This window comes from Pseudonaja textilis, chromosome 3 (genome assembly GCF_049901715.1).
Source record: "Pseudonaja textilis isolate UNSWEBS1 chromosome 3, rPseTex1.2, whole genome shotgun sequence".
Taxonomy (NCBI): Eukaryota; Metazoa; Chordata; class Lepidosauria; order Squamata; family Elapidae; genus Pseudonaja; species Pseudonaja textilis.
This window is the reverse complement of record NC_141992.1, coordinates 177,897,190-177,913,735: the sequence shown is the minus strand read 5'-3', so window position 1 is coordinate 177,913,735 and position 16,546 is coordinate 177,897,190. Positions and strand designations below refer to the sequence as shown.

Below are 16,546 nucleotides of genomic sequence, written 5' to 3'. Positions count from 1 at the left end.
TTATCTGTGGGTCTGTGTTACTTAAAGTAGCACCATAATCCATAATAGAACAGTATAGAAACAAGTTTTTTAATATTTGGGGGGAGAAATGGGTTCACATAAAATCTTTTGTACTTGCTTAAACAAAACAATACCAGAACAAACATTTTCACTACAAGCTAGGCATGTTTTAATTGTTTTAGCCAGGACTGAATTGTTGTCATGGTATGTAGTACTATGGCTTGGATTAGAAGAGTCTCACTTATTGTAAGTAATGTAAATAAATTATTAAAACCATTACAAACTTTTAAAATTCATTTACAAAGATATTTACAAAATAAATTTGGCAATTATTATAAACATTCAGATTTCTTCTCAAAGGGAATGAAAAGTTCATTACATTTAGGGCCAAGGTTTTTTTTAAAAAATGTGAATGAACTCTCTGTTTTGCCTCCTCCTTGGTATGATCAGTGGAAAACTTCAACAAGTTATAATGAGGCTTTCAAAAGGAACAAAATCTAAATTTCACATTTAAACTACTAAGACATAAATGGTTAAGAAAATTTTGTTTGTAATCTAGTAAAATGAAAAAAAATAAGTTATATACTATAGAAATACTATATCTTTTCTATGTTAAAGGATATGCTGACTTAATTTTTAAAATTCTGTTTCAGCTAAATGTTTTTTAAAACCAACACTCAACAAAATTGCAAAAGAATTACTGGTATAAACATAAAAATCTTACATGTGTATTCCCACATAATCTAATTTTGGAGGTTTCATATATGTCTTACTGATATCAAGTCATACAAATAGGAACAATGGGTAATAATGTCTCTAAACTCTGCCAGCAAACAGCTAAGGTTAACATTTGAGGTCAAAAGTTCCCAAGAAAAAATACTTCATGTATTTGTAAATACTCTAAAAATTAACCTTTTGTTCATATTTGTAGTATCCTATAGAGGTTAAATTATATGTGGATATTTATTTATGTATTGAATTTATATTGCCGCCTATTTGCCCATGGCAACTCGAGGTGGCTTACAGAATGTAAAACCATATTTAAAACAATAAAAACAAAAATAATCAAATAAATTAATAAAATACAACAGAACAAAATCTGGGGGGGAAATATCCCCCCCAACTCCCGCCCCCTGCCCTGACGACAACAGATCACATGAGTTATTTGATCAGCTCCATTCCACTCTGGGTTTCCCAGGCCCGCTGGCACAACTAGGTCTTCAGTGCCAGTCGAAAAGAGTATTAGTGAGGGGGGCCATTCTAATCTCTGCGGGAATGATGTTCCAGAGAGAGGGAGCCACCATGGAGAAGGCCCTTCTTCTGGGTCCTACCAGTGTATCTCCCTCAGGGATGGGACCACAACATTCCCTGCCTCCCTGCTCTAATGGGTCAGGTAGATGTGACTGGCAAGAGACGGTCCCTCAGATAACCTGGTCCCAAGCCATGAAGGGCTTTAAAGATATGGTGTACATAGATTTAAAATCATGTTCATTTATACATTTCGCTAATTTATGTTTAAAACTTTTATATAATGACTCACATTCATACATTCACTTGCTCTTATGTTTTTATTTAAATCAAAAAATTACATATATATCTTTCACTATGCCTGGCATAGCTTCTATGCATACATAATACATCAAGACGACAGCTATACACTAAATAATAAAAATATAGGTTTACTAAATTACTGTATTACAATTGCAATAATTTTTACCAAGTAATCTTTTTCAGGTCATTTTTTGTTTCACACTTCACAAGAAAATTAGTTTTTCACTTCAATAGGAACTTGAAGTTTAGAAAAACAAATCATACTTTGGGGGAATGGAGAGGATACACTTGAATAAAAAGTTGCTTTTTATTTTTTAAAAAACAAAATTAACACTATGTAGATTTTCTTTCTGAACAAATACAAGGATATATAGAATTGATATAAAAGTAATCATTAATACAGATTGTTCCTTTAGGATCTATATTCCAAAATGCTGTAGAAAAATGCTAAGGATACATAAAATTAAAAATGGAACATTGTCTACTGGTATTTCTGTAAGACCTCTGCAGAGGCCAGCACCAGGCTGGCTCTTATGGATTCAGCAGTTAAGCAGGCCCAGGCGTAGTTAGCACAGACCATGAATTCCCAAGAAATCCGAAAACATCCTGGAAACAAATCACTTTTGGGTAGCTGGCAAAAACTACACATACACTTAACTGTTCAACCATCTGAAGTCAAACGTGGCTCAAAAGAGGTTTTTACCTTATTTCTATAAATAGATTTGTACACTATAATCCAATGTATATTTTCATGTAGAAAAACAAACCAATAAGAGGTTGCATAAAGTCCTGGATGTTGTTTTGGGAATAGCAAGAAGAGGTTGAAAGCTCTATTTTGGCAGTTCCTCTATAATTATACGAGACACCGAGTTCCATCCTGTTGATGCATCTCCCCTTGGGTAATCTGAGCAAGTCCCAACCCAAACGGCAACATCCACCAATCCAGCATTGATTCCTTCACATAATCCTTCCACTGTTTAAAATATAAAATACATTGATTTCGCCCATAATCCATCACAAACATTAAAGACTAACAATGAAAAATGGTATATCAGCATCGGTAGAGGCAGTCAGCAATTACGGTATTTGGCTGGCCAAGATACAAAGAAAAGGGAAGAAGCAATGCCGCCCTAACCCCACCTCCCTTGCCCTCCATTTCTGTTGCTTTCCAATGTTCCTTTGGTCCACGTGAGGAACTTTCCTGCACAACAACAAGAAAAAGTTTCCTCCTGAATCTCCCTCACCCTTCCATTTCAAATTCCATACATGTTACATATGGAATTTAAAATATACTTTAAAATATACTTCACATGTTAGCCTGAAATGTATATAATAAATATGATTGGGAGAGAAATTGCACTGTGTTTCTTGAGGGTTTTTTTTTAGGAAATGATCAGTCATTAATACATAAAACCTCATTGGCCTTTTAATAAAAAATAAATGTGTTTTTATTTAACTGTTTAAATAGATCGTCTCTTTTGGATGGTTTTTCTTAGGGTTTCTTGCTACTGAAACAGCACTGCAGAAGATAAAAGATTATTAATCTCTTTGCATGACTTTCTACAATTAATCACGTACTCTCAATTTTCTGGATTTACATGTCATACCGTATACTATAATTTAACAAATTGATTCCGTTTCAATCAAACCCCAGACCAACATATGATTGGCTAGTTTGTGATCCAGTGTTTCAATTCGGAATTCAGATAAGATTAGCATTTTATCTGCTTCATAGCACTTGAGTTAAATGCTTTAATCCTGGGAAGGACTCTACATTTAAACCAGTGATGGAATTCAAAAAATTTTACTACCGGTTCTGTGGGCGTGCCTTGGTGGGCGTGGCTTGGTGGGCATGGCGGGGAAAGATACTATAAAATCTCCAGTCAGAGGTGATATTTGCTGGTTCTCCGAACTACTCAAAATTTCTGCTACCGGTTCTCCAGAACTGGTCAGAAACTGCTGAATACCACCTCTGATTTAAACTTCCCTATTTATTTAGCATCTGAAAAGAATATTGAGCTATACCAGTCCATTGACTTGTCATAAGAATTTTATTTCCTGTGGATGATTACAACCCCAATCTGTTGATCATTTCACCTAAGAGTAGGTAGGCCCTTTAGCATGAAATGCTTATTTTTATGATATGACTCCAGTACATACCTGAAGATGTACGATGTATATTAATAGTAGAATTTAATTCTGGGCTTCCTTGATCTAAATAAATTATAGCTTCAATTGGAAGGGGTCCAGAGCACTCAGCCCCATTAAAAGTAAAATACCAGCGTTGACAACAGGCATTTCTACATTTAAGTCGAAGTGATCCACTGAAAAGAACTCTTAAAGCACTGTTGGTGCGCATCTTGGTGAACGTACATTCCTGTGAGAAAAGAATAAGTGAAATTTTGTAGAAAACACAATTATCCTAAACAATTGCTCTTCTGCAATAGGGGTAACCCCAAGATATGCTTGAGCTATTTATAAAGACCAGTTTCATAAGACTCAGATAAAAACTGATGAGGGAAAAAGTGTCAGCTGGTAATGATGAATGAATTGTTCCAATTGAGCAATCCTTGTACTTAGGCTATTCTTTTTTTTTTTGCTAAAAAAATTATCCAAAGTGAAACAGCCAAGGCATCATTTCATACAGTAAGTTTTCTGACTGAGAAAGCTTCTTTGTGTTTTGTGTATTGATGAAAGTGCAGTCACAGTTTGGGTAATTTGCTGAACAAATTTGCTGAATTTGTTGCCTGAGTTCACCCCAAGCCAAGTTTACAAACTTCACTAGGCCAAAACCAAACAAGCCACATTGTGGCTTAATGTGCAGATCCAGTCAACAGGTCCATCTAAATCAGGAGTGTCAACTTGTGACCTGCAGGCCGGATGTGTCACACGCTGGCCACGCCCAGGTCTAGTTTAGCAAAAGAGAAAAGTTGTGATAAGTCACATGATGACATCGTGACAATGCGAGTTTGACATCCCTGATCCAAATCAAAACGTCTAATACAAACTCTTTAGTTTCAATCAGGAATCTTTTTCAACCCCACCCTGAAATGCCAGAAACTTTTTACTGCAAAATACACATTAAGCTATTAAGCATTTCTGGTCAAAAGTTAAGAGTATGTAATCACAGGTATTGTTTTGTTTTAAATATCTTTCTACTGAATGGCTTTCATGCATTGATCACTAATTCTGAAGCTGCAAAGACTGCCTATTTTGAATGAAAGTATTAAAAGCCCATCTGCTATTAACTCATTAAAATTGTTACTTTCCTCACATTGCTATATAGGATTAGGCAGACAACTTGATTTGTAACCATGTTGGAGTGTTTCCTGTCTAAATCCTAATACTGTATTTAAATCTACGAATTATTAGTTTTCTGCCAATGCTAAAGTCAATTTGAAGATCCACCTTAGGCTCGCTAGGACCTTGGTCAATGATATCAAAATGTCACCAAACAGGACTAGGCCAAACATTGGATGCCATCCGGTGTCATAGTAAAGTGGGTTTAAAGGAGAACTGAAGCCCTGCAGATACCCCCTGTATTCCTTAAAGCACGGGTGTCAAATTTGCCTCATCACGTTGGACATATCGCAACTTTTTTCCCCTTCACAGAGCTGGGGTGGGCGTGGCCTGCATGTGAGGCACCTGGCCCGCAGGTCATCAGTTTGACACTGAAAGCATCCCCCAAAATAGTGAAAATTCTACAATTTGGGGGTTTTAAGAGTGCCTGGAGTTTTTGCAATTCTTAAGGCACCCCAACGCATCCACAGGGGGTCAAAATGGTGGCTGTAACTATATAATCAAAGATCCACTTATTAAGAGACAGAGCTTCAGTTTTACAGTTAAAAGATCAAACATCCATTTTGACCCTCTCCCTTGCTGAAACCTAAAAAAAAACAGGACAAACATACTGTTTCTGCCAACTCCAAAGATGAGCTGGAACAATACATAGCTGGAGGTTATCTACCTTTGCCAAAACGGGATGCTACCTAGTCCCTAGAAGTGAGCAGATGATTGATTAGTCAAGCAAAAGCAATATGGAACAGATTCCTCACCATATCTTGGTGGCCTACATATTGTGCTATAGTTGTGCTTACTTACTGCGATTTTTCCAAGGTCTATGCCATAGTTCAAGGCACTCCATGAACATTGCTTATAGTTAGGGGTCCAGGATTCCTCAAAGCTTTCTTGCATACATTCTCCTTTTTCTCCTTTAAGCCCATCTCTGCCAGGGATACCTGGAGTTCCAGGGATTCCATTGATTCCAGGGTTTCCATCCCTTCCAGGAAGACCGATAGGTCCTTGCATACACATCCCATTATACTGAAAAACAAAAAGGTATGTTGGCATCACGCAAGTATTATTATATTTACTTAAGGAGAAAATAGTCTATAAATATGGTAGATCGGATGGGGAAAAACCCATATATTTAGCAAATTGAAAACAATACTCTCATTTGGGGGAAAATAGGTATAATTTCAAGTGAATATAGAAGTTGATGTCAAATAGATAATTTAGTTGTGTTTACATTTTTAAAACAACTGAAATCATTGTTCAGAGTATGGGAGAACATGTATATCTAGAGGGAGAAAAATAATTGTATAATTATCCAGTCCTTGAAACAATAAAATCAGTGTTTTAATTGTTGGAACAGAGAACCAGATGAGTTGCAATACAAATCAATCCCATCACTTCTTTAATCTCTAGTAGTACAATTCACAGCATTTATATTTCAAAATTATTCTCAGTGAACCAAATGGATGTAAATTCAAATGTAAAAAATAACCTCACATCAGTCTTCATTACTGCTGACCTCATCAACATATCCATGTGTTATCTTGGCAATGTGCAAAGTGGTTTTTCAGCTTCTCAATCTAGGCTACAATCTTGGGGTTTTCTTTATTGGTCTTCCACTGAAACATTAACCTGATCAGATATTCAACCATAATTATCTTCCAACCTCCAAAAAGGTTGGCCCAGATGCTGCCACCTGTTGGTGGGGTTTGCTCCATCGGTATCAACCATCTAGAGCAGGGGTGTCACCCTCGATTTCATTGAGGGCTGCATCAGGGTTGTGTTCACCTCAGGTGGCCAGGATGAGCATGATCAGTTCAATGTCATTTGTGTCGGAGGGCACCTGTGGTAGCCAAGTACTAAGTCAGGATTTCCCTCAGACCCTCTCATTCTCATTATAATTTTCCTTCCTTTTCTTCTTTTTCCTTCCCTCTTTCCTCTTCATTCTTCTTTCTTCCTCTCTTTCCTTATTTTTCCTTCCTTGCTCTCTTCCCAGCTTTCCTTCTTTTTCTTTGTCTTTCCTCTTTCCCGTTCTCCTTTCCTGTCCCTTCTTGCATTCATAAATGCAAAGGGGGAAACATTTCTCCTTCGGTTTCATTTTAGTTTGTTTTGCTAGCCCTCTGCTAGCCAAAATGGAGCTCGGGGGTGGGGGGGGCACACTCCCCCCCAAGCTCCGTTTTCACTAGTAGAGGGCTGCAGGAGGCAGTCACAGCAAAACAGACTCCGGGAGGGCCCATGGACCAGATCTAAGCACCCCACGGGCTGGATCCAGCCTGCAGGCCTTGAATTTGACACCCCTGATCTAGAACAAATCTAAATTCTGCTTTCCTCCTACTCAGCAAAAGGCTCTTCCTTGTGTACATCTATAGATGTATAACTCTTCTCCTGGCTCATTAGAAGTGAGTGATCAACTCCCAATATTTACCTCATCTTATACTGCTTGACTACCTGGCTTGGAGATGTACAGGAGACTTGTGTTTATTCAAGAGGCTTTAGGAATCAGTGAGCCATTGTGGAAGAAATGAAGTAAGCATCAAAAATCTGCCACATCCACTTGGTATTATCGTCTCCCCTCTTATAATGACCATTGAGGTCAACTGCCTTCTCAGGAATAAAACAATCCTCTGCTTGGGGAAATTCTCTTCCTGAGTAGTCAATTTCTATCAGAGTTAGGGTTGTTAAAGTAACCATAAGAATTCCAAATTAGGGCTTGAGTTGCCTTGTTTTCATTTTCTCTCTCCGTTGTCTTTTCCTTCTGTGCTGTGAATTTGAGGACTAGGGCACCAATGTTGTTAATGAATATATTAATTTTATCACAAAACACAAATATCTGTATCTCTCAGAGACCACAACTCACAATTTTTTTTCTCTATTTTAAATTATGATAGGCTACAGAAGTACGATTTTGTTCAAATGTTCTTAACCTTAATGGCATACAGTGTATTTTAAAATTTGATTGTAGGTTTTTAGTTTAATTCCTCTTTTTAATCCTTCTATATCTTCTTGATTTAGTTTTGTTGTTTAGGTTAAATTAAAAAAAAAACAGCCAGCAAGCACTTTTTTTGTTTTCTTTAGGCTCTGTTGTTGTTTCACTTTTTGACAAACTCTGCTCAGAAATAGTACAGGCTTAGTAGGAGCCAAGAAAAATAAAGCAGAATATATAATAATAGGTTATTTCTTCCAAGCCTTCTCTTAAGAGACGACAGAATTAACCAGTTTGCTACTACTATTGTCAGTGCCAGTAAACCCAGGGGAACAGCATCTTGAAAGTGAATGCTATTTGTAGAAATATGAGGGAAAGTAAGCAGCGTAATCATCATTTCTGAGGTAATCAGTGAAAAGATTTAGCCATTCCTAAAAGTATCTAGCTAATTCTAAGAGTATGTGGAATTTCTGAGGTGGGCATGACTGACTAGAGTATCAAACCACGTCTGAGGAAAGCCACATTTTTGAAAGAATGAGGCAGACAAAAAGCTGGTTGTGGGTGGATGGGAGGGGGAGGAGGAGGAAGAGGTCTTCATAAACAAATGGGTTTACAGAAAAAGTCTATTTCTGAACCGAATAGTGTCTTTCCAGCTACAAAGCACCAAAGCAGCCTTCCTCCCCACAGTGGTGGGATTCAAAAAAATATACTACCAGTTCTGGGGCGTGGCTTGGTGGGCACGGCAGGGGAAAGATACTGCAAAATCTCCATTCCCACTCCACTCCTGGGGGAATGTTACTGCAAAATCCCATTCCCTCCCCACCCCACTAACCTGCTTTCCAGCTCCGTTCTCCTGTGCAGGGCAACAAAAGAAGACCCAGCCAATCAGCTGGGACTCGAGAGGCAGAGAATAGGAGGGTGTGGGGCCAGTCAGAGGTGGTATTTGCCGGTTCTCAGAACTATTCTAAGTTTCCACTACCGGTTCTGCAGAACTGGTCAGAATCTGCCAAATACCACCTCTGCTTCCCAAACATTATGGTGGCCTTCAGAAGTTTCGGAATGGCTGAGTTAGCTAGGAGTTTGGGGAAGGGTGTCCTGGAAGCTTCATAGCTTTTCGTCAAATTAAAATGATCTTCAATAAACTAAAAGCCTGGTACAGTTCTTTACAACAGTACATCTCCTCCATTGAGCTCCTCCAATGAGCTCTGGTAGCGCAGTGGTTAGAATGCAGTGATGCAGGCTACTTCTGCTGACTGCCGATTGCCTGCAATTTGGCAATTCAAATCTCACCAGGCTCAAGGTTGATTCAGCCTCCATCCTTCTGAGGTGGGTAAAATGAGGATCCATATTGTTGGGCGAAATAGGGTGACTCTGTAAACTGCTTAGAGAAGGCTGTAAAGCACTGTAAAGCAGTATATAAGTCTAAGTGATATTGCTATTTGATCTTGCTTTTATGCCTGAATTGAATATTTAGCTGTCACTAAGCAAGTAGCAGAATTTCTTTGACCTGGGCTTATCCTAAAAACCTGAGCAGGATCAGACCTGGTTAATATTTGGAAAGGACACTATCAAAAAAAAAAAAAAAAATAGGGTTGTAAGCTAGATGGGAAATGAAAAGAAATTCTTGGATTTAATTGCTCTGTCCATAAAAGCAGAAGTCAAGCTCAACTTGACGTCTGTTCAGACACTCATGCCAACAAATGTACTATATAGCTGAGATCTAGCCATTTTCCAAAGCATTTTGCTTTCAGATGAAATTTTCTCACACAACTAAATTCCACTCTCCCTACACTGTGGAAAGAAGGTATAGTGATGATTAAAGACATAATTCCCAAGACTAAATATAATGATTCCTCCAGCTTACATAGGAATGCCTTCAGTGAGGAAAAATGTTTCAGAAGCCACTAATCTCCCTAAATGCTCAACTCAATAAATCACCAAGACTGGAGGAAACCAACTAAGTTACTCATCCTCCGAGTCCCACCACAGCAGATGGCCAAGCTGTCTTTCCTTCGATTGTTGGTATCCAAACTTCCATTTCAGCCTGATCTTATTTACACAAGTACTCTTGAGATTAAGATGGCTTTCCTTATTTGGCATACTAAGAGGGAAAACTGAAACCTAATTTAACAGAAGCGAACTTCACTCAACTATGCCTAAAGACATTTTTGCACAGGAAAAAAAAACCTCTATTGTAAGCCATGCTAAACAAAATGGCCCATAGGCTTGATTTCAAGGCTGAGAGTTAGTAAAATATAAAATACAGGAAGAATATGTGCATCCATCTCTTTGCTGCCTAACGTCCTCCCATCCACTTTTCCTTTATCTTGATCATGTTTAATTTTAACTGAAATCATCAAACCCCTTGGTACTATTATTGTTAGAATCAATATGATTGTCACTAATAGAAGAGAAACCTACTCCTGATAACAAAGCGGCACATCGAGGAAAAGGCTACCTAAGCAGGATGCTACATTTAGGATTCCCCTCTCCGACTCCACCATCTGGAATGGCCGTGCAGGAAGTCCTCAACGTACGACCACAGATTAAGCCCAAAATTTCTGTTGTTAAATGGGACAGTGGTTCAGTGAGTTTTGCCCCATTTTATCACCTTTCTTGCCACAGCTGTTAAGTGTATCTGGCTTCCTTATGGACTTTGCTTGTCAGAAGGTCGCAAAAGGGGATCACATCACCCTGGGACACTGCAAAGGTCATAAATAGGAACCAGTTGCCAAGCATTTGAATCACTTGACCCTGGGGATGCTGCAAGAGTCCTTAAGTGCAAAAATCAGTCATAAGTCCCTTTTTTCAGTGCCTTTGTAATTTCAGACAGTCACTAAATGAACTGTTGTAAGTCGAGGACTACCTGTACATACCTATATCTTTACAAAAGAAAAAGAGCCCTCCCCCAAACCCCGTCCCTTCACGCCCAGGGACAGAGCGTGGCCCCAGGAAAGGGAGACACAAAAGCGCTCTGAGGCGCCCTCCTCTCCAGCGATGCCCGGCCTGATGGGCCGCCTGGCCGTCCACTCACCACGTCCACCACCTCCCGCTGACGGTTGAACGCCTTTTGTTTCCCCTTCTGCGTCTCCGTCGAGGTCCCGGGCGACGAAGCGGCCGCCAGCAAAAGCAGCGAAAGCAACAGAGTAGCGGAAAGCGCGGCCGGGCAGCCCGGCGCAACGACGGCTGTGCCGGACGGCGGTTTCATGGTCGGCGAGTGGCGACGGCTGCGAGCTGGGAAGGGTTGGCCGCTGCGCCAGTGAGCGCAGATGAAGCGGGAAGCGTCCCGTCAGGCGCAGGCACACAGACGAGGCTTTCACCGCCGGAGAGCGCCAGTCTCCCCCCTGGGGGCGGTGAGGAATGCACCGCTGGCTCCCCTCTGAAAGCGGCGCGCCTCCACCCGACTAGCTGGGGCCGGGAGGTGGGAGGTGGGAAAGCCAGCCGGGGTCGAAAAAGGCGGCGAAAGTAGCTCTCCCCCGCCACTTTACTCCGGGCGAGACAAGCGGGAGGTCGGCGCTGGGGCGGTTAGCAATGTGGTTCCCTGCTCGGTCCCTGCGGCGCTCCCGCCTTCTCGGCCACGTGGGGGCGCGGTGGGGCTTCCCGGGCTCGCCATCCCGCCTCAGGTTGGCTTCTCCCGCTCGTGAGGGTCGTTTTGAGAGGAAGACCAGGCGTTGGGGGGGGGCTCGTCTTTTCCCCCTCGAGGGTCCTCCGATCCTGACCTGCCGGCCTTGCTGGAGAGCGCGAGTGAGGGCCAGTCTCGCCGGCGGTTGCACAAAGAAGGCTCCTCGCCAGGTCTTCGCGTCCGGCGGGCGATCTTCAAAGCAGCGCATTGCAGACGGCGGGGAGAAAGAGGCGGCACGTGGGCAGCAGCAAAGCATTTCAATTTCCCTTGGAAATAAAGGGAAAAGGGAACCGCCTGTTGAGGCGGTTTTCTATTTCAAAGTAGGAAATAAGCAATTGAAATAAAAGCTTTTGCTCCAGTGGGAAGTTTGTCAACGAAGTATAAAGAGATCATTGTTGAAGTCGAATTGTGCTACTTATTGCATTTAAATTCTACCTTTTTCTTTGAGAATACAGAGATCGGTTCCTTAGTTTTCATGACCAACCGTCTGGCTGACTGGGCGTGATTGATACAAAGACGTTCAGGAGGCTTCCAAAACTCAGAAGCATTTTGTCAAATTGACAAGTTTTATTAAAACTACATTTAAAAAGGTATCTGTGTGGTCATTACAAGTAGAAAATGATGTGATGATGTCACAATCAAGCTTTTATTTATGCATTTATTAAATTTGTTTGTTGTCCATCTCATATCCAATGACTGGAGAGCTTACAACATTGTAATCTTACAATCTCACTAGACTTTATGGCAAAAATGAATCATCCCTGATCTCCCTGGTCTCAGTTTAAAAGAAATGAAATGTAGACACTACTTAAAGCATCCCCATTTAATATCCTTGTGATCTCAGACATGGAATCATCAAGTAGAATATAAACTACCAAGAAAAGCCTTTCCTCATTTTTGCCTCATTAGAAAAGCATGATATTTGGTCCCCATGATTTTCACCTTATCTCATTTCCGGTTGTGATTCACACAACCTTGTCCTGCCAATTACTTACTGCATAACATCAGCTGCAAAATCCTGAGGCCTGCAGAGCAAATCTAGGCAGTGTGTGTTATTATGTCATCAGCTCTGTAACTATACCAAGTTCTGGGTTTGGCTAATATGGTCTAATAAGGAAAAGCTAAATTAGCCACCACTAATCAAAAGTTTATACCAGCATTAACTAGTGGTTTCATAAACAAATGTTGATTATCAGGAGAAAAAAACCCTCATGGTAACATGGAGAGTTATTGCTAGACAATCAGTAAACATCGTGTATATTATTATTATTGTTTATTAATGTCCATTAATGCCAAAGTTATTTATTGACAGAATCTAAGTATGCAAGAAAATCCAGATCTGATTTAAAAAGAACTACCAAATTGTAGTAGCAGATTATGGTAGCAGATTTTTTGTACCACCAAATTATAGTAGCAGATTTTTTAAATCTTAAGGCATAAAATACATGAGAATTGTAACATAATAAACAGTGAAATAAATTTAACATAAAAGGATCAAGGATCAACTTCATGTCCATGTTGACATGGCATTATGCTCCTTTTTTTGCATCAGGTCTCCAAATGAGGTTTAATACAGCTCCCAAATCTTTCCTTTTCTTGCAGATCTTCAGTGATGTGAATTATAGAATATTGTGTAATTTTCCACACATTTTTTCTCTTAAGACTTTTATGTGGGTAAAAATTAGACTTTGGAAACAAAGGAATAAAACTCCACGGAGAATAGTCTGGATAAAATTTCCAGAAATATCCATGAAGCAAGATTTTTGCAACATTAAGGTCTTATGTACATTGAGCCTGTATAAGAGAAGAAATGCCAGAGCCTGGGGTGAAGTTAAAAGTTAAATCAGCCTAGAATTCCTACAATAGCCACAAGCAAACTAAGTCCAATCCCGCCCCCCTGGAGTTTCATTGATGCTTATCTAACCTCAAACATGCTGCTGTTGGTTGAGAAGATTCCTGTGCATAGGCACCAGCAATAATACATCACTTTAATTGACTTCTTTGAGTTGTTCTATACTGTTTATTCTCATCTAAGATGGTATCCAGCCATCGTGTTCTTTGACAGCTTGGTTTCCTTTTACAGTTAAGTCTTCCAAACATAATTGCTCCAGTGAATTTCTCCACATGACATGGCCATGGTGAACCGCAATTTTGTGATTTTGCCCTCCAGCTGTATGCCTGGTGTTATGTGCTCCAAGATATATTCCTTAACAACCTCCAGCATTATTATTATTCTCTCATGTCTCTTTATAGCCCCTTCTCTGTTCCAAGGGTAGGAAATGAAAGAAACATGAGTAATGTGAAGATAAAATCCAAGGCATACTGATCTTCTATCGCAACTAGTTTATCTTACCTTATTAGAAGATAAAAGCTGTTCAATTCTAGATCTGGAGCCTGATATAAAGAAGCAATAGTTCTAGAACCATATTTGTTCAAGGTGCTAATTGTTTTCACTCCCTCTCAGACAACGATCTGCTTTGCGCCAACTGTATACAATGGGACATGACTCAATCCATTCACAGTTGTCCATGTTTCTTAGTCTTCTCAGCTGTTGCCAAGAGGGCTAATTAACTTCTCTTCCAACTTTTTGACATTTCCTCTTGCCCCGCCTTCCAGTGAAAATAAAATAAAATTCTGTGTGATTCAATCTTGGCCAGCATTGTCAAGGAAACAGCTACAAGGAACAGCACCAATTGTACATGGCCACGATAGAGGTGAAAACCACTGAAATAAGACTGCCTAGAGAAGTCGTCTTTTCATGAGGCCTCTCTATGATATCTCCACAAATGGGGAAAGAATTTATCCCTGATCCACAAACAAATCAGTGTTTCTCAACCTTGGCAGCTTTTAGAGGTATGGACTTCAACTCCCAGAATTCCCCAGCCCAGCATGCTAGCTTGAAAATGCTGGGAGTTGAAATCCATTTATTTTAAAGCTGCCAAGGTTGAAAAACACTGATACTCATGACGAGGGGACAGTTACTATATTCCTAAATTAAACCATGGCTATTTGGAGTCAAAAAATAATCCATTCAATACTGATTATGGCCAGGATAGGTCATTTGAACGTCGTCCTATGATTCAGTTAAGCATGTCATCCATAGCCCTGAAGGGAGATGGGTACTACTGGTACATGCAATCTCTTTGTGGCTGCCACAAAGAAGAGGGGGTCAGTTTATTTTCCAAAGCACCAGAGGGGCAGGACAAGCAACAATGGATGGAAACTAATCAAGGAGGGAAGCAACCTGGAATTCAGGTAAACTTCCTAGCAATGAGGACAATTAACCAGTGGAGCAGCTTGCCTTCAGAAGTTGTGGGTGCTTCATCACTGAAGGTTTTTAAGAAGAGACTGGACAGTCACTTGCCTGAAATGGTATAGGATCTCCTGCTTGAGCAGGGGACTGGACTAGAAGACCTCCAAGGTCCCTTCCAGCTCTATTCTGATTCTAAATGGATTCTTAGTAACATTGTGGAGTCCTTGGTGCTGTCTGAGCTTATTGGCTTGCAGATATTTCATTATCCAACTATGTAACAACTTAGTGGCATTTCTAATTATTTTACTACGTTAGTGAGTTAAGCAGGGTAGGATTGCTTAATAACTTGGTTGGACCTGGGTGTGGAACACCAGGAAATTTCAAGCCTATATTTGAACTGTCTGACATTATTCAGTTAGTTGCCAACACCTGTCAGTATTTCTGAGTCATAAGCAAAGCATGTTTGATTGCATGTTATGAAGCTGGTTTTTAGCATCTGCAGTCACCTTGATAATTTATGAGGCTTGCTAGCTTCCAGTGATATTTGATTAATACAATGCACCTAGAAATATTTAAATACCATGCATTATGCATATGTAGTGACTCATTTAAAGCAAAGATGCCATGCAGTTTAAATCAAAACCATTTAACCCAGTATCAGCAGAATGGTTTTTTTAAATTACAATGAAGGACACGGTTACCGACTTCTGAGGAGCTTCAAAACAGAGTGAAGTGGATATACTACAGATGGTGGTGCAGTTTTTCAATGGGTAGGATATTTTGCTGTGTGCTTGTTTTTCAGTTATGGTAAGAATATTTTAGGACTCACAGTAACTGTTTTTGGTAGTTACAATATTTCCAGAATTGATCAGAAAGCCCTTCCTAGGCATATTACTAGTTGTACATCTAAACTAGCTTCCTATTCCTATTTTAACAGTATCCTAAAATTCACTTGGGAACTATTCAATTTGCTCACTTATAATGATACTGAGATTTATCACGAGTTTTGTTTTGTTCAGTGTCTTCATTCTACAGCATTTCTTTGATTAATGGATGCTTGGCTCTCGAGTGGCATGGTGGCCTATTGGTGAAGACGCCTCCCATTCAGAAGGTTGTTAATTCAATCCTAGGCAGTGAGACATTTACCAGGGCACAAAGAGAAAATATCTGTTGCAAACTCCATGTAGGTTTCAGGAAGGGCATCCGGCTAATAAACACTCAACTCACTCAGTTGCACTGATTCCACCCTGATAAAAGGAATTACAGGGTCATGAAAAGAAAAAATGTTTTGCTCTTGCTCCTTTTTTGCCCACTATTACTGTTAAAATCTCATGTTTTGCCGTACCATGTTTTAGATGTAATTGATTGGTGCAAAACCTTTGCTGTGATTACAGTAGAGTAGATCAATTTAGAGGTAACTGTCAACCGTCAATCGATAATTCTAATCCATTTTGCCATAAAAAAAACAGCCAAGATAAATGGATGTAATCAATGGGTGCACAAAACTTTTGTCAGGCTAAAAAGAAATAAGAAATGGACTTTTAAAGAAAATGGCAAGACAATTAAGCCTAATGGCCTTATCTCCCAGTATTGTAAACCTTATTTTATTTCAGTCAGGACATTGCCTTTTTTTAAAATGAAATGTGCAATTTAAGATGTCAAATATTCAAAATAAACTTGATTGATTACACATGACTGCAGTAACAAATTGTCAGCTGTGTTGTCCAGTGAGCTGTTAGTACAGACAAGTCAAACAGTAGCAAATAAATCATGCTGCAGCATTCTCTCATTCTGAAGAGGTACAGAAAACCAAACCTTTTTCCCACTTCGCATCCAGAGAGAAAGTATCATCCATGCTCCAAGATGGATCAGATAAATTAAAACTCTGCTTAAGAAGCAAATG

General features: G+C 39.8%; 1 protein-coding gene across 2 annotated transcripts; it reads right to left on the bottom strand.

Annotated features, from left to right (window-relative positions):
- Positions 1–1,554: 1,554 nt before the first annotated feature.
- CTHRC1 (collagen triple helix repeat containing 1) lies at positions 1,555–11,594 on the bottom strand. 2 transcript variants are annotated; one of them, XM_026703554.2, is made up of 4 exons: positions 10,803–11,594; positions 5,653–5,874; positions 3,712–3,928; positions 1,555–2,524 (listed from the first exon to the last, which is right to left on the bottom strand). In XM_026703554.2, exons 1-4 carry the CDS (start codon positions 10,974–10,976, stop codon positions 2,382–2,384), a joined length of 756 nt encoding a protein of 251 aa, XP_026559339.1. In that variant the 5' UTR covers positions 10,977–11,594; the 3' UTR covers positions 1,555–2,381. The 2 variants fall into 2 exon arrangements, with proteins under 2 accessions (XP_026559339.1, XP_087787703.1); XM_087931577.1 differs by having other exon boundaries at positions 10,806–11,590.
- Between the last annotated feature and the right edge of the window lie 4,952 nt (positions 11,595–16,546).

Coding starts and splice junctions, on each gene's coding strand:
- CTHRC1 (XM_026703554.2), bottom strand. CDS start 10,976: ATGAAACCGCCGTCCGGCACAGCCGTCGTTGCGCCGGGCTGCCCGGCC. Junction 3,929..5,652: donor TAGACCTTGGAAAAATCGCA/GTAAGTAAGCAC, acceptor CTTTTCTCACAG/GAATGTACGTTCACCAAGAT. Junction 2,525..3,711: donor TATACATCGTACATCTTCAG/GTATGTACTGGA, acceptor TATTTTAAACAG/TGGAAGGATTATGTGAAGGA.